This window comes from Cherax quadricarinatus, unplaced genomic scaffold (genome assembly GCF_038502225.1).
Source record: "Cherax quadricarinatus isolate ZL_2023a unplaced genomic scaffold, ASM3850222v1 Contig294, whole genome shotgun sequence".
Lineage (NCBI taxonomy): Eukaryota > Metazoa > Arthropoda > Malacostraca > Decapoda > Parastacidae > Cherax > Cherax quadricarinatus.
Window position 1 is genome coordinate 3,824 of NW_027195320.1, and position 26,177 is coordinate 30,000.

Below are 26,177 nucleotides of genomic sequence, written 5' to 3' on the forward strand. Positions count from 1 at the left end.
GCTATCTGGCTATTGTCCCAGTAGATACTGCAGTGTTTGTGGGTATACCACAAGGGAGAAAGTTCTTCTTAAATGTAAGGAGCCTACTTGTTCCAACTACTGCCACACAGATTGCACTCCAGAAGAAGAATTTTGTTGCAGCCAGGTTGAAAATTTCAGAAAATTTAAGGATATCCATAATCCTGTGGTATATGTGGATACAAGCCTGGAGCTACAGGAGGAAGGTTCAGAAGTCCTACCTCAGGGACTCCTGTCCAAAGATCAAGACTGCCCTCTTGGGCTGTGTTGTAAAGTTGCAGCTAAGATAATCCATCACAGGGAAGCACTTCATGAGCTCCTCAAATCATTAGATAACCTACAAGCTATTGTAGAAGGCCAGTGCAAGCCTACATCAAGTGACGTAAGCTGCTCAGCTGATGGTGACACTATTGACAAAGACTGGAAGTCCCACACTGAGCTTAACTCAGGGGTAAACATCTGGTGGAATTCTGTCATCGCTAAGGACCCACAGACTGACAGAGTTCAAAACACTACCTTTGGGAATTCTAAAACAATTCCTCTGACCACCACAGAGGGAACAAATCCTCTTCCCAGAAACGTGGGAAGCCTTGGATCTGTTAATTCTCCTACACCTGACATCTCTGCTTCATCCACTGCCAGTCTACTTGACAGTACACATACCATCTCTGATCCTACACCTGTCAGCACACCTGCCGATACTATTCTAGAATCTGGTGGTAGTGCTTCGACAGCAAGCTCTGAGCCAGGAGTTTCTCCACCAGAGAACGGTGCAGTTAGTGATCAGGGAACTATCACTGCACCTGATCACCTACTGCGCCGAAGTACGAACAGCAGGGACACATCTGTCAGAACTGGAAGAGGGCGGGGTAGAGGACGTGGAGGAGGTCGTGGTGGAGGAAGACATCTACAGCCGTCTCACCCTCCACTAACACAGTTCCAGCGGCAGAATCTGAGGACAAATCTGCGAAACACAGGAGGTACAACAAATCCTAGTCCACCCTCCCAGGCACCTAGGCTGTGCTCTCGCTGTCACCGGAAGGGGCACTCTGCCAACAACTGCCTGCGAGATACCAGGTGTAACTACTGCTACAAGAAAGGACATAAGGAGGCCCAGTGTCGGAAGAAAAAGGAACTTGACAGACAGGGCCACCTGTTTAGAGACCTGTTCTCAGAACAAACCAGCAGGATCTCTGAATTGGTAAACACTCTCACACGTCACCCACTTAGCTACTCCTATCCCAGCCCAGCAGGTGGGATTGGGCCTTTTACAAGACCACAGACCTACATCCCTGCAGCTGCCTCTGTACCCTACCTCTCTCAAGGGCAGGCACCTTACATTCCCTACACACCCACCACCTCAAGCTGACCACTTCATCATGAGGAGCCAGTCTATCAGCATCCTGTCGGCCAACATTAGAGGTTTCATTACTAATGTTGGAGAGCTCACACATAGCTTTGTGAACACTCGACGTCCAGACATGATAGCTGTTGTTGAAACATTTTTGGATGACAGGACTCCAGAAAATTTTGCAAGAATTGCTGGCTACACCTCATGGATGAGAAGAGACAGGCAAGGGCAAGGAGGTGGTGTTGCTGTGTGCTTCTCTAAAAGTGTTCATGCCCAGCACATAGATGTTGCCACCCCTACACATCTTGAAATGATGTTCTTCAAGCTCTGTATAAACACTAGTACCTCTGTACTAGCATGTGCAATGTACAGACCTCAGTGGCAACATGCAGACCCTATCAACTTCCTAATGGAAAATATTGACTCCCTTCTGCTACAACACAACTGTCAACATATTATAATTGTTGGTGACCTCAACCAGCACCTTATACAGAGGGACTTTGATGACCTTCTTGCAGTGTTTGACATGAGAAACTTTGTTGATTTCCCTACTCATATCTCTGGCTCCTCCCTTGACCCAGTAGTGAGTGATCTGGCAGAAGGCATAGTCACTTGTCAACCCCTCGGCTACGTTGGATCGTCTGACCACAAGGCTGTTTTTACCACACTTAAGATCCCAACAGAACGAGGTGAGGAGTCCACACGCACAACCTGGCTATGGGAAAGAGGTAATTGGCCAGCCCTTTGCTCTGAGCTCGCCACCACCGACTGGAATGCTCTTCTCCAGGGGGATGTTGACAACCAAGTGAAAGCCTTCATTGGACACATCCTTAATCTGCAACAAGAACACATTCCTCACCGGCAATATGTGACAAAGCCTACAGATCAGCCTTGGTTTGGCTTTCGTTGTAGAGAGGCTGCTACTGCTAAGTACAAAGCATGGCGAAGGTATAAGAGACATCCTACCACCTATAACAGGAACTTGCACATGCAAGCCTGTAGGCATATGGGTGATGTTCAAAAATGGGCCATTGCTAAATGGGAGTTGGACACTAAAAGAAAGTTAGCATCAGGTAGGGTAGGCTCCAAAACCTGGTGGTCCCTGGTCAAGGACAGACAAGGTTATCTGCCTGATGAACTTATTCCACCTCTAAATCGACAGGATGGGACCACCTCTACTAGTAGTCAAGAGAAAGCGGACCTCTTTGCTGAACACTTTGCTACCAAAATGCAAGTTCCTGATCCAGCAAGGGGACCCTCCTTGGCTAGCTGCAAGAACTGTGTCAAAACTGTCAGGGGTGACAATAAGGCAGGAGGAGGTGCATTTCCTTCTTAAATCACTTGACTAGGAAAAGGCTGTGGGCCCAGACAAGTTGAGCCCAAGATTGTTGAGAAGATGTGCAGACCAGCTAGCAGCACCTCTAACTCGCATCTTTCAGCACTGCCTAGTACAGTGTAAATGGCCCTCTCCATGGAAAGAGGCAAATGTAGTCCCTGTTCACAAAAAGAAGAGCAGAGCAGAAATCAGCAACTACAGACCAGTGTCACTCCTGTAAATCACTGGTAAGATCTTTGAGACAATAATCTCAAGACAAATGACAGATTTTTTTGACTACCACTCACTACTTTGTGATCGTCAATATGGCTTCAGGAAAGGTTACTCTGCTGCTGATCTGTTGTTAAACCTCTCCACTAAGTGGCACCAGTCACTGGATGAATCCAAAGTCAGCTGTGTGGTAGCACTGGACATTGCTGGCGCTTTCGACCGGGTGTGGCACCAGGGCCTCTTAGCAAAACTTCAAGCACTGGGAATTGCAGGCTCTACGCTATGTCTCCTCAGTGATTACCTTCATGGTAGATCTCTAAGTGTAGTCCTCAATGGAACGGAATCAGCAAGGCATCCTATTGGGGCAAGCGTTCCACAAGGGAGTGTGCTGGGTCCACTGTTATGGAATGTCTACTTCAACGACCTTCTTCATCTCATCCCAGAATCACATGCATATGCAGACGACTGTACACTGACATTCACTTATCCAAGAGAAGAAATGCCAGCTGCTCTAAGCTACATCAATCACCAGCTGAGAGCTATATCAGCTTGGGGAAATAGATGGCAAGTAACATTTGCACCTGAGAAAACGCAAATGATGATCGTCTCTAGGCACCATGATGGTAATGCTGGTGCAGTAGTAAGGATGAATGGGACGATGTTGGCACCTGGAGAAGAAGTTGATATCCTTGGGGTGAAATTTGACTCCAAACTAACCATGAAGAACCATGTTGTAAATCTTGCAAACAAGGCAGCCAGGAAGCTTACAGCACTTCGCCGTATCTCGCATCTGCTTGACAGTAGGGGTTGCAAGATCCTGTACGAGGCACAAGTACGCTCACACCTTGAGTATGCTCCACTTTCTTGGTTTGCCTGCCCCCCCTCTCATCTGCGACTGCTTGACAGAGTAGAGAACAGAGCAAGACGTCTCATCTCTCGCCTGGACCCATCCTGGATAGATCTGTCATTTCAGCAGAGCCTTCAACATAGGAGGGATGTGGGTGGCCTTACTGTTATGTACAAGGCCAATATTGTCAAAATACCACACTTGGATCCACTTCGAGGACAGCGTGAAACAAGCTTTTATGCCACAAGACGGGCAGAAAGCAGCAACTTCACTCTGGCTGTACCCTTCTCCAGAACATCACTCCATCTGAGATCATACATACCCAGGATGACTCGAGTATGGAACACATTCGTACAGCATAATGATGTCAACGAGATAACGTCAGTTGATCAAATGAAAATGCTGGCCCACAGATGGCTCCAACTTCATCCTGTTCCCTACTTGTATGTCTCATAACAATAAAAATGCTTTCAAATGAGCTGATGTAGGTAACAGCTCTTAGCTTGTCAATAAAGTTAGGAATCCTTAACCTGTAAATAGCTTGTCAATAAAGCTAGGATCCTTAACCTTGTCAAACCATGTGTAAAAAAAAAAAAAAAAAAAAAAAAAAAAAAAAAAAAAAAAAAAAAAGAGAAAGAGAGAAAGAGAGAAAGAGAGAAAGAGAGAAAGAGAGAGAGAGAGAGAGAAAGAGAGAGATAGAGAGAGAGAGAGAGAGAGAGAGAGAGAGAGAGAGAGAGAGAGAGACTGATTTTGGAAAATGTTAAGCAAGAATTTAGAGAGGTTTGAACCAAGTGAAAAAGTAATTGTGGAGAACATAAATGCTAACTATTATAGAGGGCATAGTAGGTAAATTTGGAGTGCCAGGAGTATGTGATAATGGGGGTGCTTTTAAATGAACTTTGCACAGGAGGAAGGAGGTTTAGTCATAGGTAATATGTACTTTAAGAAAAATTTCTAAGTACATGAGATATGATATAGGGCCTAATGACAGCAGTTTGACTATTTATTAGTAGGTAAAAGGTTGATTGGTAGACTCTGCATGTACACGTTTTTAGTGGGGCAACAGATATATCAAATTATTTAGATGTAGCTACAGTGAAAGTAAGAGGTAGATGGGTTACAAGTAGGATGTCATCAGTTATTAAGAGAGAAGTGAAAGCTTTTAACCCTCTGACTGTTGCAAGCCCATTTCTGAAACTGTCATTCTATGTCACAAATTTTTTGAATATTAAAAAAAAAAAAAAAATAAAATAAAAAAAAAAACTTATGAAATGAGAGAATTTTTTCCCGATGCTAATGACACCAAAAGTACGAAATTTGATGGAAATCTTACGGAATTACGCTCGCACAAAGTTAGCGATAGTTATGCATTGGCGGTTTTGCCGAATTTGAGCCCTATTTTCGGTCAATTCCATTGTTCCAGTTGACAAAACTCATGGCTATTTCTTTAGAACTCCATTTGTTCTATCGACTGAGTACAAGAAGCTGGCCATTTACTGATTTCAACTACCCAATAAAGCGGTCAGAAATTGGCAATTTGGCCAATTTCACACAAATTAAACAAGATGTCAAATTCAAAATAGGGTCCAAAATAAACAATGCAGACATTCCTGACACTAAAATAACATCTTCTCTGTTCATTAGTCACGTCTCTAGGCCCCTCTTATATTACTCTTGCTTTCTATTTTGATTTTTTATTCACACATAAAATAGAAGATTTACTGTTATGAAGACTCATTATTGTAAAAATGGTATAAATAATATTAGTGCACTTGTGAAAGAATATTAGACTCACCAGTTGATGTGTACTGGATGTGTGGCGTGATTTGTTTACTACTGAATATTGGCAAAAATCGAACATTTCTGCTATTTTGAGCTCAATTTCAAGGTCGTTTTCATCGTGAAACTAATCAAAATCACCTCTATTTCTGTAATATGTTTTCCATTCTATCAAATGAGATCAAGAAAACCAGAATACATCAATAAATACTATAGGAAAATACACCTCAAAGTCTGCGTTTAAATCCAGTCGAAGTTTTTTTTTCCCTCATTATGCACAGCATGCTGCAGGATTTTTTTGTATACAGCACACACTGACCACACAGACCCATTCTCTCACATGTGGGCCTACCAGCTTTCTCCCGCTTGATTTGAAGCAGCTAGAATTTGAGAGTATATATACGTCCGAAACACTGGCTCGTAAGATGTATATACGTACGTGTATGGCCGAAACAGTCAAAGGGTTAAGTAAAAGGAAGAGGAAGTTAGGGTAGGTATAAGTAATGAGGTCAGAGAGGTATGGAGAAAATTGAAGAATGCAGTGTTAGACTGTGTAATGTAAGCCTGTGGATATAGGAGAATGGGTGCACAAGGGAAGAGGAGCGATTGGTAGAATAATGAGGGAGAATAAAAACAGAATATGAGAGCTTTTACAAAGTAGAAGTGATATAAGGAGGACTAAGTATATGGAGAGTAAATGAGTGGTGAGGAAAGCAAATGAGTGTGGATAAGGTATTGTCATTTTTTTTTGCTGAAAATAAGAAAAAAAAAGGGAATGAATAGATTTAACAGTTCTATCCCCACCCATGGTATGGTTTTTTTTTTTTTTTTAAAGGGAATTATTAGATGGGGAGGTGGAGATATTGGGAAGATGGAAGGAATATTTTGAGATGTTAATTAAATGTTGATGAAGAGAGAAGTGATTTCAAGTAGTGGGAGTTCCAACAGTTGCTTTTTGTTGAAGAGAGAGTGCTTTTGGGAGATTCTGGTGTAGTAAAGGCTGGTGGATGAATTTGGAAAGGTATGTAAAACTCAGAAATTAAATGTGAACATTGGAAAGAGCAAGGTGATGAGAATAACAAAAAATTAAGGCAATGAAAAAATTTATATCAGAATGGAGGAAGAGAATATGGAGGAAGTGAAAGTGTTCACATATCTGGGAGTGGATTTATATGCAGACAGGTCAACAAAAGATGAGGCAAACCATATAATGTATGAGGGAAAAAGTGGGTGGTGAACTGAGGTATTTGTGGAAACAAAGCACCTTTTCCATGGAGACAAAAAGGGAAATATATGAATGTATGGTGGTACCAACACTCTTATATGGGTGTAAAGCATGGGTTGTGAATGTTGCAGGGAGGAGGAGGAGGAGCTTGGAGGCAGTAGAGATGTCATGTCTGAGAGCAATGTGTAGTGTAAATATTATGCACAGAATTTGTAGTTTCAAGATTAGGAGGAGGTGCGGAGTTACTAAATGTGTTATTCAGAGGGCTGAGGAGAGGCTGTTGAGGTAGACTGATCATTTACAGAGGATGGAGCAAAACAGGATGGAAGGCAGGGTAGGGGTTGTCCTTGGAAAGGATGGAGAGAGGGGATAAAGGAGGTTTTGTGAAGGAGCTTTGATATACAGGTGCGCGTGCGTGCGTGTCTGTGTGAGTGTGTATGTGTTAGGTAGAGTGGAGACAAATGGGTTTTTCGGACCTGACGAGCTGTTGGAGTGTGAGCAAGGTAATATTTTATATATAAAATAAATAAAATAAATAAATAAATGATTCTAACTATCTCTCTCTCTCTCTAACAGCTCATCAGGTCCTAAAAACTAAAATATTTTGAGGTAAAAGGAAATTTTTACCCAATGATTGTCCTGAAGTGCTGCTCTTCAATTCCAAGCTCGGTGTCAGAAAGGCGAGATATCATGTCAGGCAACACATTGTATAGAGCATTACCTTTCCTTGCAAGTTCATTAAAGAACAGGTTTGCAAGACCTGTAAAATAAATTGAATGAAAAAAAGAGACATTGAGAATAAATGATAAAGGCAATTCAAGCAAGTTATTTTTACAAAATACAGTAGACCCCCGGTTAACGATATTTTTTCATTCCAGAAGTATGTTCAGGTGCCAGTACTGACCGAATTTGTTCCCATAAGGAATATTGTGAAGTAGATTAGTCCATTTCAGACCCCCAAACACACATGTACAAACGCACTTACATAAATACACTTACACAATTGGTCGCATTGGGAGGTGATCGTTAAGCGGGGGTCCACTGTATTAATAAAATAAATTATAAAAACAAAAAATCAAGCAAATATGTACACAGACCCCTAACTAAATAAAATGCTAACTGTTAAAATATATTTCCTCAAATTTACCATTTCATGATCAGTAAATTTTTTTTTTTTTTTATTAGCACACTGGCCAATTCCCACCAAGGCAGGGTGGCCCAAAAAAGAAAAACTTTCACCATCATTCACTCCATCACTGTCTTGCCAGAAGGGTTCTTTACACTACAGTTTTTAAACTGCAACATTAACACCCCTCCTTCAGAGTGCAGGCACTGTACTTCCCATCTCCAGGACTCGAGTCCGGCCTGCCGGTTTCCCTGAATCCCTTCATAAATGTTACTTTGCTCACACTCCAACAGCACGTCAAGTATTAAAAACCATTTGTCTCCATTCACTCCCATCAAACACGCTCACGCATGCCTGCTGGAAGTCCAAGCCCCTCGCACACAAAACCTCCTTTACCCCCTCCCTCCAACCTTTCCTAGGCCAACCCCTACCCCGCCTTCCTTCCACTACAGACTGATACACTCTTGAAGTCATTCTGTTTCGCTCCATTCTCTCTACATGTCCGAACCACCTCAACAACCCTTCCTCAGCCCTCTGGACAACAGTTTTGGCAATCCCGCACCTCCTCCTAACTTCCAAACTACGAATTTTCTGCATTATATTCACACCACACATTGCCCTCAGACACGACATCTCCACTGCCTCCAGCCTCCTCCTCGCTGCAACATTCATCACCCGTGCTTCACACCCATATAAGAGCGTTGGTAAAACTATACTCTCATACATTCCCCTCTTTGCCTCCAAGGACAAAGTTCTTTGTCTCCACAGACTCCTAAGTGCACCACTCACCCTTTTCCCCTCATCAGTTCTATGATTCACCTCATCTTTCATAGAGCCATCCGCTGACACGTCCACTCCCAAATATCTGAATACATTCACCTCCTCCATACTCTCTCCCTCCAATCTGATATCCAATCTTTCATCACCTAATCTTTTTATCCTCATAACCTTACTCTTTCCTGTATTCACTTAATTTTCTTCTTTTACATACCCTACTAAATTCATCCACCAACCTCTGCAACTTCTCTTCAGAATCTCCCAAGAGCACAGTGTCATCAGCAAAGAGCAACTGTGACAACTCTCACTTTATGTGTGATTCTTTATCTTTTAACTCCACGCCTCTTGCCAAGACCCTCGCATTTACTTATCTTACAACCCCATCTATAAATATATTAAACAACAAGGGTGACATCACACATCCTTGTCTAAGGCCTACTTTTACTGGGAAATTGTCAATCCAGAAATAATGTGAAATATAGTAAATCTAGTGCCCAAATTCAAGTGTGGGAAGACTTTGAAATTTGATAGCTCAACATTAGTTTGTGATGTTTGTCTCCTACACAATTAGCTAGGGAGTAAACAACTGTGAATGTTTCCACCTTTGAGTTATACACCTGTGATTGGTTTCAATTTTTTTCTACCCTTGCAACCCAGCCTAGGGCCAGGCTTTGTTTTTTTTTTTTCTCAAGCACCTGTTCAACCAGCTTGTTACTGTCAGCAGCCCAATGACCCTCATAGCCATCCAGGTAGATCTGGCACTTTGCAGAGGTAGTGAACTAATTGCCTCTGGCAGTTTTTCTTATATCTGCTGGTAACAGATTCTAAAGTAAAGTTGCAAAGGTTAGTGAACAAGTTTGGGAGGGTGTGTAAAGGCAGAAAGTTGAAAGTGAACGTAGATAAGAGTAAGGTGATGAGGGTATCAAGTGATTTAGATAAAGAAAAATTGGATATCACATAAACCCATCCGCTGTCAGGGGATGGGTTTATGAAGGATGAGGGTAACCACAGAATTGTAAAGTAAAAGGACACAAGTGCAACTAATGCGACATTTATTGTGGCAACGTTTCGCTCTCCAGGAGCTTTATCAAGCCATTACAAACAATACATGGACACAGAGGGTATATAAAGGCTCAGAGTGAGGTGCAATACTAGTGAGGTACCATTTCGATGTTCACTAGTGGTGGTAGTAGTAGTAGTAGTAGTAGTAACAAAAATAATATAATATGGAAGAGCAATTAATTAGTACATGAGTAAAAGGACATAAAAGCTATTACTTGGGTAACATAAAAATAGGTTGGACAAATATAGACTGGAAAGAGGCAGGTTTTTTCAGTGTTCACTCTCTGTAATGTGCTTTGTGTAGTATAACAGGAGAGACTATGTGATGGCAGGATTTACTGTTTTCAGGAGGATTCTTGCTAAGACTTCGGAGATGGTGAAGCTGCCGTTGTTTTGTTTAATTGTATTCGAAACAGCGATCAGTGCTGATTCAAGGCACTTGCGTCTGCGGAAATTAGTTTCTTTGATCACTAATTGGGCGTCTCTGAATTTCATGAGATGATTGGTGGAATTTCAGTGTTGTACACAGGCGTTGTTTAAGTTGTCGTTCCTACATGCGTAAATGTGTTCATTGAGGCGGGTGTAGAGGTTTCTTGCTGTTTCACCTACGTAGATCTTGTCACAGCCTCCACAGGGTATAGTGTAAACTCCTGCATTGACTGGTTCGTGGTGCTTGGGTTTTGTCCTGGTTAGATCCTTTATTGAAGTGGTAGAAGCGATGGCGACTCTGGTGTTAGCTTGTGAAAGTACTTTTGAGACGTTTAGTGCAACCTGGCTGTTGGGAAGAATTATAACTTTGTTGGGAGCGGTGTTGATGCGTGGAGAATTGATGATCTGAAGAGCTCTTTTCTTGCAGTCTTTGATGAAAAAAGAAGGAAATTGTAACTCAGTGAATGTTTGGTGAATGTAAGTGCATTCCTCGTCAAGAAACTCAGGACTACAAATTCGGTATGCTCTTAGGAAAAACCCGATGATGATGCCTCTTTTGGTCTTGGTATCTTGACCGGAATAGAAGTGTGTGAGATCATTTTTATTGGTGGGTTTCCGATAAACTTGAAAACTAAGGTTGTTGTCTACTTTGTGAATGAGGACGTCGAGGAAAGGTAGCTTGTCATTGGACTCTTCTTCCAGTGTAAACTAAATCGCTGGTTCAACTGCGTTGAGCCTTGCCTGAAGATCCCGTACATCAAAACGTTTTGGAGTTATTACGAGGACATCGTCCACGTAACGTAACCAAGTGACGCTTGAAGGGATGATGTTGGCGAAGTGTTCGGACTCTAGGTGTTCCATGTATAAGTTGGCTAGGACGGCACTTATTGGGGATCCCATTCCCATGCCGTAGGTTTGTTTGTAGAGCTTGTTATTGAAAGAAAAACAGTTGAAATTAACACAGAGTTCACAAAATCTCCGGGAGGTAAAGGAAGATTAAGGTCCTGGTTGACTTTACGTCGTAGAACCTCGATGGCTTTTTTGGTAGGTACTCTTGTGAAGAGGGAAGTCACATCCAAACTGCTTAGTTTCTTGTTACGGATGGAGAGGTTACGGATGCGGTTGAGAAGGTCGCCTGAGTGTTTAAGATGAGCGGGGCTGATGGTCCCCAGAAGGCAGGAAAGATGTTTGGCAAGAACTCCGGCTAGTTTGTGTGGAGCACTGCCTATTCCTGACGTCATTGGTCTGAGAGGAATATTGTGTTTATGGGTCTTGGGTAAACCATACATGTGTGCTGGTTTAGGGTTGCTTGGTAACAAGTACAGAAGTTTCTTCCCTTCTCTAGTGCATTTGAGTATTTGTCTGGATTTGTATAGAAAGTCTTTGGTGAGCGTCTCCCACTGTTGAGTGCTGATGGGTTCGTATGTAGATTGATCATTCAAAAGGTCCATCATTTTAGTGTTGTAGTCACTTGTGTTGAGTACGACGACTCCACCTCCTTTGTCGGCAGTGGTGACGATAATGTTGGGGTCGTTGGCGAGGTCCTTAAGGGCAGTGATGTATCTTCTAGGAAGATTAGAAGAAGAAGGTTCACATAAAGCTGCAGTGAGAAGGCCCTGTATATAACCCTTCTGGAAGTTGCTGTCACTGTGTCTATGGTTCCTGGTAACAAGATTGAGTTGATAGTTAGGTTTGCGTATGTTGGTGGTAAATTTGAGTCCCAGACTCAGTGCTTGTTTCTCGTAGTCGGTTAAGGTGCGTGACGATAAGTTGTTTATCAGGGATTCGCGTCCCATTTCCTTCCATCGACTGTTAGTGCAGAGGTACTGAAGTTTGCGATTGAGTTTGATCTTCTGTTGGAGGTTAGCTGTGGTGACTGTGCTGAGAATATGCTCAGCAGTGTGTTGGTCAATCTGAAGATTGGCCCTCATAATCCTTGCAGTTTCAAAGGTTTCCTTAGCGATGTTAGAAAGTTCTTCGGCACATTCAGTTAAGTAAGCTTGGGTAGCTGGAGAGAAGGGGTGCTTGGAGTTGGAGAGTTGTGCAGGAGTAGACTTAGGGATCACCTTCTCTGCCAGGCAATCTTGTAGGAAGTTGTGTCTGTTGCGATAGCTGTGAGCACGAAGAAGTGTGTCCAAATAACGTCTGCATGAAATGTCCATTATGTTGCAGTGTCCGACAGATTGTAATAAAGTTGGTAGAATTACCGACAATATGTAAAGTAAAAGGACACAAGTGCAACTAATGCGACATTTATTGTGGCAACGTTTCGCTCTCCAGGAGCGAAAACATTCACTGAGTTACAATTTTATTCTTTTTTCATCAAAGACTGCAAGAAAAGAGCTCTTTAGATCATCAATTCTCCACGCATCAACACCGCTCCCAACAAAGTTATAATTCTTCCCAACAGCCAGGTTGCACTAAACGTCTCAAAAGTACTTTCACAAGCTAACACCAGAGTCGCCATCGCTTCTACCACTTCAATAAAGGATCTAACCAGGACAAAACCCAAGCACCACGAACCAGTCAATGCAGGAGTTTACACTATACCCTGTGGAGGCTGTGACAAGATCTACGTAGGTGAAACAGCAAGAAACCTCTACACCCGCCTCAATGAACACATTTACGCACGTAGGAACGACAACTTAAACAATGCCTGTGTACAACACCGAAATTCCACCAATCATCTCATGAAATTCAGAGACGCCCAATTAGTGATCAAAGAAACTAATTTCCGCAGACGCAAGTGCCTTGATTCAGCACTGATCGCTGTTTCGAATACAATTAAACAAAACAACGGCAGCTTCACCATCTCCGAAGTCTTAGCAAGAATCCTCCTGAAAACAGTAAATCCTGCCATCACATAGTCTCTCCTGTTATACTACACAAAGCACATTACAGAGAGTGAACACTGAAAAAACCTGCCTCTTTCCAGTCTATATTTGTCCAACCTATTTTTATGTTACCCAAGTAATAGCTTTTATGTCCTTTTACTCATGTACAAATTAATTGCTCTTCCATATTATATTATTTTTGTTACTACTACTACTACTACTACTACTACCACCACCACTAGTGAACATCGAAATGGTACCTCACTAGTATTGCACCTCACTCTGAGCCTTTATATACCCTCTGTGTCCATGTATTGTTTGTAATGGCTTGATAAAGCTCCTGGAGAGCGAAACGTTGCCACAATAAATGTCGCATTAGTTGCACTTGTGTCCTTTTACTTTACATATTGTCGGTAATTCTACCAACTTTATTACAACCACAGAATTGATGAATGAAAAAAGGTGAGTGGTGTGTCGAGGTATGTTTGGAGACAAAAACATTATCTATGGAGGCAAAGAAGGAAATGTATGAAAGTACAGTGGTACCACCACTCTTATATGGGTGTGAAGCTTGGGTTGTAAATGCTGCAGTGAGGAGGCAGCTAGAGGCAGTGGAGATGTCCTGTCTAAAAGCAATGTGTGGTGTAAATATTATGCAGAGAATTCGGAGTGTGGAAATTAGGAGGAGGCGTGGAGTTACTAAAAGTATTAGTCAGAGGGCTGAAGAGGAGTTGTTGAGGTGGCTTGGTCATTTAGAGAGAATGGATCAAAGTAGAATGATTTGGAGAGAGTATAAATCTGCAGGGGAAGGAAGGAGGGGTAGGGGTCATCCTCAAAAAGGTTGGAGGGAGGGGGTAAAGGAGGGTTTGTGGGCGAGGGGCTTGGACTTCCAGCAAGTGTGTGTGAGCGTGTCAGATAGGAGTAAATGGCAACAAATGGTTTTTGGGACTTGACGCACTGTTGAAGGGTGAACAGGGTAATATTTAGTGAAGGGATTCAGGGAAACCGGTTGTTATAGATTTAGCTGGACTTGAGTCCTGGAAGTGGGAAGTACAATGCCTGCACTTTAAAGGAGGGGTCTGGGATATTGACAGTTCGGAGGGACTTCTAAACTATTGTATCTCAGCGCCTCTGCAAAGAGAGTGATTATGTACAAGTGAAGTGAAATTGTTGAATGATGATGAAAGTATTTTCTTTTTGGGGATTTTCTCTCTTTTTGGGTCACCCTGCCTTGGTGGGAGATGGCCAACTTGTTGAAAAAAAAAAGAAAAAAGAAAAACAGATCAAATAGTCTGAGCCATGAATTTTGACATTATTCTCTTATTGTGCCTATGGAACCCCTGCTTTCTACTGGGTCTATTTTGTATTTCCTATCATACCTCTTACTCTAGTATGTTATGGTAATGTGTAGATTTGGCACTAGGCCCTTTAGACTTCCATGTATACATGCTATCAGGTATCTCTTCCTCACTCCAAAGTACAATCTATATTTTTTTTTTTTTTTTTTTTTTCAACAAGTCGGCCGTCTCCCACCGAGGCAGGGTGACCCAAAAAAGAAAGAAAATCCCCAAAAAGAAAATACTTTCATCATCATTCAACACTTTCACCACACTCACACATTATCACTGTTTTTGTAGAGGTGCTCAGAATACAACAGTTTAGAAGTATATACATATAAAGATACACAACATATCCCTCCAAACTGCCAATACAAACAAACATTAATATAAACATTGCAATATCAGAATAAAAGCCAGAAACATGGAGAACAGTTCCAATTTTGAATCTTTACAAATATTTGAGACCAGTTCTTTAATAATTCAGAGCAAAATATGCAGTCTTAAAAAAATTATTAAATATAAACATTACAATATCAGAATATGACCCAGATCCACAGAGAACATTTCCAGTCTTCAATCTTGAATCCTTACAAATATTTGAGGTAACTATGTGATAAGAACATGAGAGGACAGAAGAATATCTAATATTACTCACTGAATCTACAAATAAAGTTTGACCAGACTACACCATTTATAAGCATCAATGATAGCTTTTTATTTTTATTTTTTTTTTTTTTCAACAAGTCGGCCGTCTCCCACCGAGGCAGGGTGACCCAAAAAAGAAAGAAAATCCCCAAAAAGAAAATACTTTCATCATCATTCAACACTTTCACCACACTCGCACATTATCACTGTTTTTGCAGAGGTGCTCAGAATACAACAGTCTAGAAGCTTAAACATATAAAGATACACAACATATCCCTCCAAACTGCCAATATCCCAAACCCCTCCTTTAAAGTGCAGGCATTGTACTTCCCATTTCCAGGACTCAAGTCCGACTATATGAAAATAACCGGTTTCCCTGAATCCCTTCACTAAATATTACCCTGCTCACACTCCAACAGATCGTCAGGTCCCAAGTACCATTCGTCTCCATTCACTCCTATCTAACACGCTCACGCACGCTTGCTGGAAGTCCAAGCCCCTTACCCACAAAACCTCCTTTACCCCCTCTCTCCAACCCTTTCGAGGACGACCCCTACCCCGCCTTCCTTCCCCTATAGATTTATATGCTTTCCATGTCATTCTACTGTGATCCATTCTCTCTAAATGACCAAACCACCTCAACAACCCCTCTTCTGCCCTCTGACTAATACTTTTATTAACTCCACACCTTCTCCTAATTTCCACACTCCGAATTTTCTGCATAATATTTACACCACACATTGCCCTTAAACAGGACATCTCCGCTGCCTCCAACCGTCTCCTCGCTGCTGCATTTACCACCCAAGCTTCACACCCATATAAGAGTGTTGGTACTACTATACTTTCATACATTCCCTTCTTTGCCTCCATAGATAACGTTTTTTGACTCCACATATACCTCAACGCACCACTCACCTTTTTTCCCTCATCAATTCTATGATTAACCTCATCCTTCATAAATCCATCCGCCGACACGTCAACTCCCAAGTATCTGAAAACATTCACTTCTTCCATACTCCTCCTCCCCAATTTGATATCCAATTTTTCTTTATCTAAATCATTTGACACCCTCATCACCTTACTCTTTTCTATGTTCACTTTCAACTTTCTACCTTTACACACATTCCCAAACTCATCCACTAACCTTTGCAATTTTTCTTTAGAATCTCCCATAAGCACAGTATCATCAGCAAAAAGTAACTGTGTCAATTCCCATTTTGAATTTGATTCCCCATAATTTAATCCCACCCCTCTCCCAAACACCCTAGCATTTACTTCCTTTACAACCCCATCTATAAATATATTAAACAACCATGGTGACATTACACATCCCTGTCTAAGACCTACTTTTACCGGGAAGTAGTCTCCCTCTCTTCTACACACCCTAACCTGAGCCTCACTATCCTCATAAAAACTCTTTACAGCATTTAATAACTTACCACCTATTCCATATACTTGCAACATCTGCCACATTGCTCCTCTATCCACTCTATCATATGCCTTTTCTAAATCCATAAATGCAATAAAAACTTCCCTATCTTTATCTAAATACTGTTCACATATATGCTTCAATGTAAACAATCTATATGCTTTGAGATATTAACAGTAGCTTAGTGCTTTATCAGTTTTATGCTAGCATAGTTCCTTTGTATAAAGGCAAAGGGGATAAAAGAGAGTGCAAAAATTATAGGGGGATAAGTCTGTTGAGTATACCTGGTAAAGTGTATGGTAGAGTTATAATTGAAAGAATTAAGAGTAAGACGGAGAATAGGATAGCAGATGAACAAGGAGGCTTTAGGAAAGGTAGGGTGTGTGTGGACCAGGTGTTTACAGTGAAACATATAAGTGAACAGTATTTAGATAAGGCTAAAGAGGTCTTTGTGGCATTTATGGATTTGGAAAAGGCATATGACAGGGTGGATAGGGGGGCAATGTGGCAGATGTTGCAAGTGTATGGTGTAGGAGGTAGGTTACTGAAAGCAGTGAAGAGTTTTTACGAGGATAGTGAGGCTCAAGTTAGAGTATGTAGGAAAGAGGGAATTTTTTTCCCAGTAAAAGTAGGCCTTAGACAAGGATGTGTGATGTCACCGTGGTTGTTTAATATATTTATAGATGGGGTTGTAAGAGAAGTAAATGCGAGGGTCTTGGCAAGAGGCGTGGAGTTAAAAGATAAAGAATCACACACAAAGTGGGAGTTGTCACAGCTGCTCTTTGCTGATGACACTGTGCTCTTGGGAGATTCTGAAGAGAAGTTGCAGAGATTGGTGGATGAATTTGGAAGGGTGTGCAAAAGAAGAAAATTAAAGGTGAATACAGGAAAGAGTAAGGTTATGAGGATACCAAAAAGATTAGGTGATGAAAGATTGGATATCAGATTGGAGGGAGAGAGTATGGAGGAGGTGAACGTATTCAGATATTTGGGAGTGGACGTGTCAGCGGATGGGTCTATGAAAGATGAGGTGAATCATAGAATTGATGAGAGAAAAAGAGTGAGTAGTGCACTTAGGAGTCTGTGGAGACAAAGAACTTTGTCCTTGGAGGCAAAGAGGGGAATGTATGAGAGTATAGTTTTACCAACGCTCTTATATGGGTGTGAAGCGTGGGTGATGAATGTTGCAGCGAGGAGAAGGCTGGAGGCAGTAGAGATGTCATGTCTGAGGGCAATGTGTGGTGTGAATATAATGCAGAGAATTCGTAGTTTGGAAGTTAGGAGGAGGTGCGGGATTACCAAAACTGTTGTCCAGAGGGCTGAGGAAGGGTTGTTGAGGTGGTTCGGACATGTAGAGAGAATGGAGCGAAACAGAATGACTTCAAGAGTGTATCAGTCTGTAGTGGAAGGAAGGCGGGGTAGGGGTCGGCCTAGGAAAGGTTGGAGGGAGGGGGTAAAGGAGGTTTTGTGTGCGAGGGGCTTGGACTTCCAGCAGGCATGCGTGAGCGTGTTTGATAGGAGTGAATGGAGACAAATGGTTTTTAATACTTGACGTGCTGTTGGAGTGTGAGCAAAGTAACATTTATGAAGGGATTCAGGGAAACCGGCAGGCCGGACTTGAGTCCTGGAGATGGGAAGTACAGTGCCTGCACTCTGAAGGAGGGGTGTTAATGTTGCAGTTTAAAAACTGTAGTGTAAAGCACCCTTCTGGCAAGACAGTGATGGAGTGAATGATGGTGAAAGTTTTTCTTTTTCGGGCCACCCTGCCTTGGTGGGAATCGGCCAGTGTGATAATAGATAATAGAATAGTAAACAATCTATATATCTTTTCTAGCTATGAAATCTCTCCTGCCTTGAGCAGAGCCATTAACCGTTTGACTGTCGCGGCTGTATATATATACGTCTTACGAGGTACTGTGTTTGACGTATATATACTCATAAATTCTAGCGCCTTCAAATCAAGCAAGAGAAAGCTGGTAGGCCCACATGTGAGAGAATGGGTCTGTGTGGTCAGTGTGCACCATATAAAAAAATCCTGGAGCACGCAGTGCATGAGGAAAAAAAAAACTCCAACCGTTTTTTTTAATTAAAATGCCGACTTTGCGGTCTATTTTCGTATAGTATTTATGGTTGTATTCTCGTTTTCTTGGTCTCATTTGATAGAATGGAAAACATATTATAGAAATAGAGGTGATTTTGATTGATTTTACTATAAAAAGAACCTAGAAATGGAGCTCAAATTAGGGAAAATGTTTGATTTTTGCCAATGTTCAAAAGTAAACAAATGATGCCATTGTCCAATAAATGTCCAACTAGCCATTCTGATATGCAGTCATGAATGGGTTGATGTTATTTATACAATTATTACAGTATTGCAGTAGTCTGCATAATAGTAAGTCTTCTATTTTTTGTTTGAATAAAAATTCTAAATAGAAAGCAAGAGTAATATCAGAGGGGCCTGGAGACATGACTGATGAGCAAAGAAAATGTTATTTTAGAGCCAGGAATGTCTGCATTGTTCATTCTGGACCTCATTTTGAAATTGTCATATTTTTTAGTTTTCGTGAAATTGGCCAAATTGCAAATTTCTGATCACATTATTAGGTAGTTGAAATCGGTAAATGGGCAGTTTCTTGTATTCAATCGATAGAAAAAATGGAGTTCTAAAGAAATAGCTATGAGTTTGGGCAACTGGAACAATGGAATTAGCCGAAAATAGGGCTCAAAGTGGGCGAAATCGCCGATTTGTAAACAGCGCCGAGGTCGCTAACTTCGCGAGAGCATAATTCCGTCAGTTTTCCATCAAATTTCGTTTTTTTGGTGTCATTACAATCGGAAAAAGATTCTCTATCATTTCATAAGAAAAAAAATAATTTTTTTTTTTTAATTTTTGCGACACCAGGAGACACCTCAGGATTAGGGGTTGCGACAGTCAAAGGGTTAATACCAAGCAATAATCTAAGGGCGAGAGAACAAGTAATTTGAATAGTGTCACCATTAGCATTATTCCTCTTTTATGAAAGTTCTCATTATTCACAGCTCTTCTGGCCTTCACAGCATTTATATTGGCAGGAAGTGAATAAGAAGTTAAATACAAAGTTCGCATTAATGAATTTTAAAATTCTGCATACCTGAGATTCGAGGGTCCTCATCATTAATGCAGAGAGCAATGTCAGAAATTAGGCCCTTCACTTTAACCATGTCATTCAGCACAAGATGCGTAAGGATGGTTAGAGTATTTTGACGAACTTTTGGGGAATCATCTCTTAATCTGTCAAGTGAAATCAAATCAGTACCTGGTATTCACTAGGAAATAGTGATTTTGTATTAATAATTAAAAACAGCCTCACAAAAAAAAAAAAAAAAGCCTCATATCTCTGCTAGCTAGAGAAAGGATTCATGAAAAATAAGGAAAGAAAACAACAATATCTCTGAAATAAAAAAAAAAGTGCAGTTAGTAAAAACACAGCATCCTAGAAAGGAAGACTGGCAGCAGAAAAAGAAAAATATGATTTTAAAACAATTCTCTTGTATAAAGTCAGGTGAACATTGGTTAGATTAGGAAGCTGCCACTAAAATGGAGAGAACTGCTGTTTGACTAGTAAATCATATGTACTGTACCTGGCATAGAGGCGTGGGATCCATGGTTCTAACTGATTGGGGAACCTGAAGGAGAGATCTCCTAGAGCAATTACTGTGTTGCCACGAATCACAGCTTCTTTTGACTTCTCCAAAATAGTAAATATCAGCTGCAAAGTAAAATTTGTATTTACTCATACTGTACATTAAATTGTTAAATTGCTACAACAAAGCATTTCTTGAGGAAAAACTTATAAAACTGACAAAGAGTTGTTGGTCTTTGTAGTGATTCATGTAAAACAGCAAGACAGAAAATAACATGAAAATGAGAGGATTTTGTGACTAGAGAAACAAGAAAATATGAGCAAGACATTTAAAATACTCTGGGGCATAAACAGGTTAGACAAGGATAATTTTTTGTCATGGATGAAATCAGAACAAGTGTCTACGCACTAAACCATAAATTTAATACGATCATCAGGATAGTAAGCTCTAGAAAAAAAATGAGCTTTTAACTTGTATTTAAAAGCATGAACAAATACTTGACTCTTGAGACACTGGTAACCTATTATATAGTCTGGGAGCTACATCAGAGAAGGCTGTTTCTAGAAATGATTTCTTCCCAGCAGTACAAAGCCCAATCACAGCAATTCACAAAAATTCCTGAGCCCAATGCAAATGGTACAAGAACATAAGCAAGGTACTTGAGTTCACTAAACTTAATAGCTTTAAATGTTAACAGGAGTTTAAATTCAATTCTTGTTTTAACAGAGTGTCAATGTAGGTCATGCAAATAAGGATTGGCAGGAACTCGAGAGAGGAGGAAAAAATACCAGTCCAGGTGCAAGAATCAGCACAGACTTGAGTCTTTTAAGCAAGTAAATAGACAAACTTACAAACAATTAAAAAAATAAATTCAAGTGGAAACAAATGCAGAAAGGTAATATTTAATACATTTTACTTGATTTTTATATTACTTTACATAATGAATAAACCTTACCGCAAGGGAGGCAAAGTTCCTCACCATGCAGTTTATTTTAACCCTTTGAGGGTTTCGGCCGTACTAGTACGGCTTACGACCCAGGGTTTTTGACGTACAAGTACGCCTAAATTCTAGCACCCTCAAATCTAGTGGGAGAAAGCTGGTAGGCCTACATATGAAAGAATGGGTCTATGTGGTCAGTGTGCACAGTATAAAGAAAATCCTGCAGCACACAGTGCATAATGAGAAAAAAAAAAAACTTTGACCATTTTTTTGGAATAAAACAGCGACTTTGCACTGTATTTTCGTATGGTATTTATTGTTATATTCTAGTTTTCTTGGTCTCATTTTATGGAATGGAAGACATATTACAGAAATTGAGATGATTTTTGACTGGTTTTACAATGAAAAGTACCTTGAAATTGAGCTCAAAGTAGCAGAAATGTTCAATTTTTACCAAAGTTCAAAAGTAAACAAATCATGCCAAGCGTCCAATACACATCAACTGGTGAATCTAATATTCTTTTGCAAGTGCACCAATATTATTTATACCATTTTTTACACTAATGCAGTAGTATGCATAACAGTAAATCTTCTATTTTTTGTGAGAATAAAAATTCAAAGTGGAAAGCAAAAGAATGTAAGAGGGGCCTTGAGACGTGACTAATGAACAGAGGAAATGTCATTTTAGTGCCAGGAATGTCTTTCTTGTTTATTCTGGACCCTATTCGGAAATTGGCATCTTTTGAAATTTGTGTGAAACTGGCAAAATTGCTAAATCTGACCACTGTACTGGATAGTTGAAATTGGTAAATGGGTGGTTTCTTGCACTCATTCGATAGAAAAAATGGAGTTCTAGCGAAATATTCATGTTTTTTGTCGACTAGTAAAGTGGAATTGGCCAAAAATGGGGCTCAAAGTGGGCAAAATCTCCAATGCGTAAACATCGCCGAGACCGTTAACTTCACGAGAGCATACCCCATAAGCTTTCCATCAAATTTCATACCTTTGGTGTCATTATGATCGGGAAAAGATTCTCTATCTTTTCCTAAGAATTTTTTTTTTTTAAATTTGGCCGACCCTGAGAACGAGTCTCGGAGAGGGCCTGTCGACCCTCGAAGGGTTAATGATCAATAACCAAAAATATGATTAAAAAACTAAGTCTTCAAGAAACCAATTTATACTTTGTTTGCTAATATTCTCAAGCAATCATTACAATATCTTTCTTTTCCCTTACAGACAATATTCATCTCATTTCATAAATATATTCTTTATTATGCAGCAAATATTTATTTTAGAGTAATTGATTTCTCATAAAATAAATATAAAGAAAACAGTTGAAAACAAAGGTTCAATTGCCCACCTGCAAATTTTCTTCACAGATATCAGAAGAAACCATCATAAATTTTGCCAGAGCTAGAGTTGCTGCTGTTCGTAACTCAGGATCAGGATATTTGCCAGGATTCGAACACACTGCCCAAATCAATGGCCTGTAGGACAATTTTAAAATTCTACAATACATTATAGTGGAAAAAATAAAGTTTATAAATCTCAATATCTGACTACTACTACACAATGCTTACTGTGAACCAACAATTTAAAAAAATTAATTTTCATTACTAGGTAAGTAAAACAGCATGCTGTAGTTCCTAAGATCCATACAAGACACCTTTTGCAGATGCACTCACTCACTCACTCTCTCACACACACACACACACACACACACACACACACACACACACACACACAAACACACACACACACACACACACACACACACACACACACACACACACACACACACACACACACACACACACACACACACACACACACACACACACACACATGGGGGTCCCGAAACATGGAGAGCCAAGATGATGGATGTGGTACTTGAAAACCTCATGCATCAACATGTCAGGGACACAACCAGAGAGAGAGGGGAGGATGAGCCAGCAAGACTGGATCTTGTGTTCACCCTGAGCAGTTCAGACATCGAGGACATCACTTACGAGAGGCCCCTTGGAGCTAGCGATCATGTGGTTCTGAGTTTTGACTATACAGTGGACCCCCGGTTAACGATTTTAATCCGTGCAAGAGGGCTCATCGTTATGCGAAATAATCGTTATGCGAATGAATTTTCCCCATAAGAAATAATGGAAATAAAATTAATCCGTGCAAGACGCCCAAAAGTATGAAAAAAATTTTTTTTTACCACATGAAATGTTAATTTTAATACACACAAACTGAAAAAGGCATGCACAATTACATGACACTTACTTTTATTGAAGATCTGGTGATGATTGATGGGATGGGAGGAGGGGAGAGCATTATCTTCTTACTGTTTAGAAGGGGAATCCCCTTCCATTAGGACTTGAGGTAGCAAGTCCTTTTCTGGGGTTACTTCCCTTCTTCTTTTAATGCCACTAGGACCAGCTTGAGAGTCACTGGACCTCTGTCGCACAACAAATCTGTCCATAGAGCTCTGTACCTCCCGTTCCTTCAAGACTTTCCTAAAATGGGCCATAACATTGTCATTGAAATAGTCACAAGCACGGCTTGCAACAGCTGTGTCAGGGTGATTTTCATCTATAGTTGCTTGCAGTTCAACCCACTCTGCACATTATTTCCTTAATCTTGAAGTAGGCACAATGGATTCCACTAACTGGCATAGGGCTTTTCTCTTCAGGGAAGTTAGCCCCAAACCCTTCAAAATCTTTCTTAATTTCCATACTAATTCTCACCCTTTTTTACCACAGGGTTGGCACTAGAAACTTTCTTGGGGCCCATGGTCATATTTTCCAGAAACAGCACCGAAATACTGTAATAATCGAAATATTCCAGTGTATGCTTGGATGTTACCAGGAGCTGGCTGGAAAACAATGGGACAGGCGGCACAGGGAGGCTGGCTGAGGCACATTGGGCCGTCTCGGACGAAATCGGTATCGCGGGTTTTTAATCGGTATCGCGGCAAAAATTTTGCGATAAAGTAATCGTTATCGGAAAAATCGCTATGCGATGCCATCGTTATCTGAGGGTCCACTGTATAGTAGAGTTACAAGTGGAGAAGGTAACAGGAACTGAAGGGGACAGGCCAAACTATAAAAGGGGGGACTACACAGGTATGAGAAACTTCCTGCAGGAGGTTCAGTGGGACAGAGAAATGGTAGGAAAATCAGTAAACGAGATGATGGAATATGTGGCAACAAAGTGCAAGGAGGCAGAGGAAAGTTTTGTTCCCAAGGGAAACAGAAATAATAGGAAGACCAAAACGAGTCCTTGGTTTACCCGAAGGTGTAGGGAGGCAAAAACTAAGTGCAACAGAGAATGGAAAAGGTACAGGAGGCATAGGACCCAGGAAAACAAGGAGATTAGTAGAAGAGCCAGAAACGAGTATGCGCAGATAAGGAGGGAGGCCCAGCGACAGTATGAAAACGACATAGCATCGAAAGTCAAATCTGACCCCGAAACTGCTGTATAGCCACATTAGGAGGAAGACAACAATCAAGGACCAGGTGATAAGGCTGAGGAAAGAAGGTGGAGAACTCACAAGAAACGATCAAGAGGTATGTGAGGAGCTCAACACGAGATTTAAGGAAGTATTTACAGTAGAGACAGGAAGGACTCTGGGGGGACAGACCAGATGGGGACACCAACAAGGAATACACCAACAAGTGTTGGACAACATACATACAGATGAGGAGGAGGTGAAGAAACTGCTAAGGGACATCGATACCTCAAAGGCAATGGGACCGGACAACATCTCTCCATGGGTCCTTAGAGAGGGAGCAGATATGTTGTGCGTACCACTTACCACAATCTTCAACACATCCCTGGAAACTGGGCAACTACCTGAGGTATGGAAGACGGCAAATGTAGTTCCCATTTTCAAAAAAGGAGACAGAAAAGAGGCACTAAACTATAGACCTGTGTCATTGACGTGTATAGTATGCAAAATTATGGAGAAGATTATCAGGAGGAGAGTGGTGGAGCACCTGGAACGGAACAGGAGTATAAATGCCAACCAGCACGGATTCACGGAAGGCAAATCCTGTGTCACAAACCTTCTGGAGTTTTACGATAAAATAACAGAAGTAAGACAAGAGAGAGAGGGGTGGGTTGATTGCATCTTCTTGGACTGCAAGAAGGCCTTTGACACAGTTCCTCACAAGAGATTAGTGCAGAAGCTAGAGCATCAGGCGCATATAACAGGAAGGGCACTGCAATGGATCAGAGAATACCTGACAGGGAGGCAACAACGAGTCATGGTACGTAATGATGTATCACAGTGGGCACCTGTGACGAGCGGGGTCCCACAGGGGTCGGTCCTAGGACCAGTGCTATTTTTGGTATATGTGAACGACATGACGGAAGGGTTAGACTCAGAAGTGTCCCTGTTTGCAGATGATGTGAAGTTAATGAGGAGAATTAAATCTGATGAGGACCAGGCAGGACTTCAAAGAGACCTGGACAGACTGGACACCTGGTCCAGCAAATGGCTTCTCGAATTTAATCCTGCCAAATGCAAAGTCATGAAGATAGGGGAAGGGCACAGAAGACCACAGACAGAGTATAGGCTAGGTGGCCAAAGACTGCAAACCTCACTCAAGGAGAAAGATCTTGGGGTGAGTATAACACCGAGCATGTCTCCGGAAGCACACATCAATCAGATAACTGCTGCAGCATATGGGCGCCTGGCAAACCTGAGAACAGCATTCCGACACCTTAGTAAGGAATCATTCAAGACACTGTACACCGTGTATGTCAGGCCCATACTGGAGTATGCAGCACCTGTTTGGAACCCGCACTTGATAAAGCACGTCAAGAAACTAGAGAAAGTACAAAGGTTTGCAACAAGGTTAGTTCCAGAGCTAAGGGGAATGTCCTATGAAGAAAGATTAAGGGAAATCGGCCTGACGACACTGGAGGACAGGAGGGTCAGGGGAGACATGATAACGACATATAAAATACTGCGTGGAATAGACAAGGTGGACAAGGACAGGATGTTCCAGGGAGGGGACACAGAAACAAGAGGCCACAATTGGAAGTTGAAGACACAAATGAGTCAGAGAGATAGTAGGAAGTATTTCTTCAGTCATAGAGTTGTAAGGCAGTGGAATAGCCTAGAAAATGACGTAGTGGAGGCAGGAACCATACACAGTTTTAAGACGAGGTTTGATAAAGCTCATGGAGCGGGGAGAGAGAGGG

The 26,177-nt window shown here is 41.3% G+C and overlaps 1 protein-coding gene across 1 annotated transcript in view; it reads right to left on the bottom strand.

Annotated features, from left to right (window-relative positions):
• Positions 1-7,384: 7,384 nt before the first annotated feature.
• The window catches only part of LOC128693881 (condensin complex subunit 1-like), a 115,645-nt gene continuing 96,852 nt past the window's right edge, over positions 7,385-26,177 (bottom strand). The window contains 4 exon segments of the mRNA XM_070080303.1: positions 7,385-7,526; positions 19,540-19,679; positions 20,030-20,157; positions 22,333-22,459. Of these exon segments, the coding sequence (XP_069936404.1) occupies positions 7,390-7,526; positions 19,540-19,679; positions 20,030-20,157; positions 22,333-22,459 (532 nt within the window). The 3' untranslated portion in view covers positions 7,385-7,389.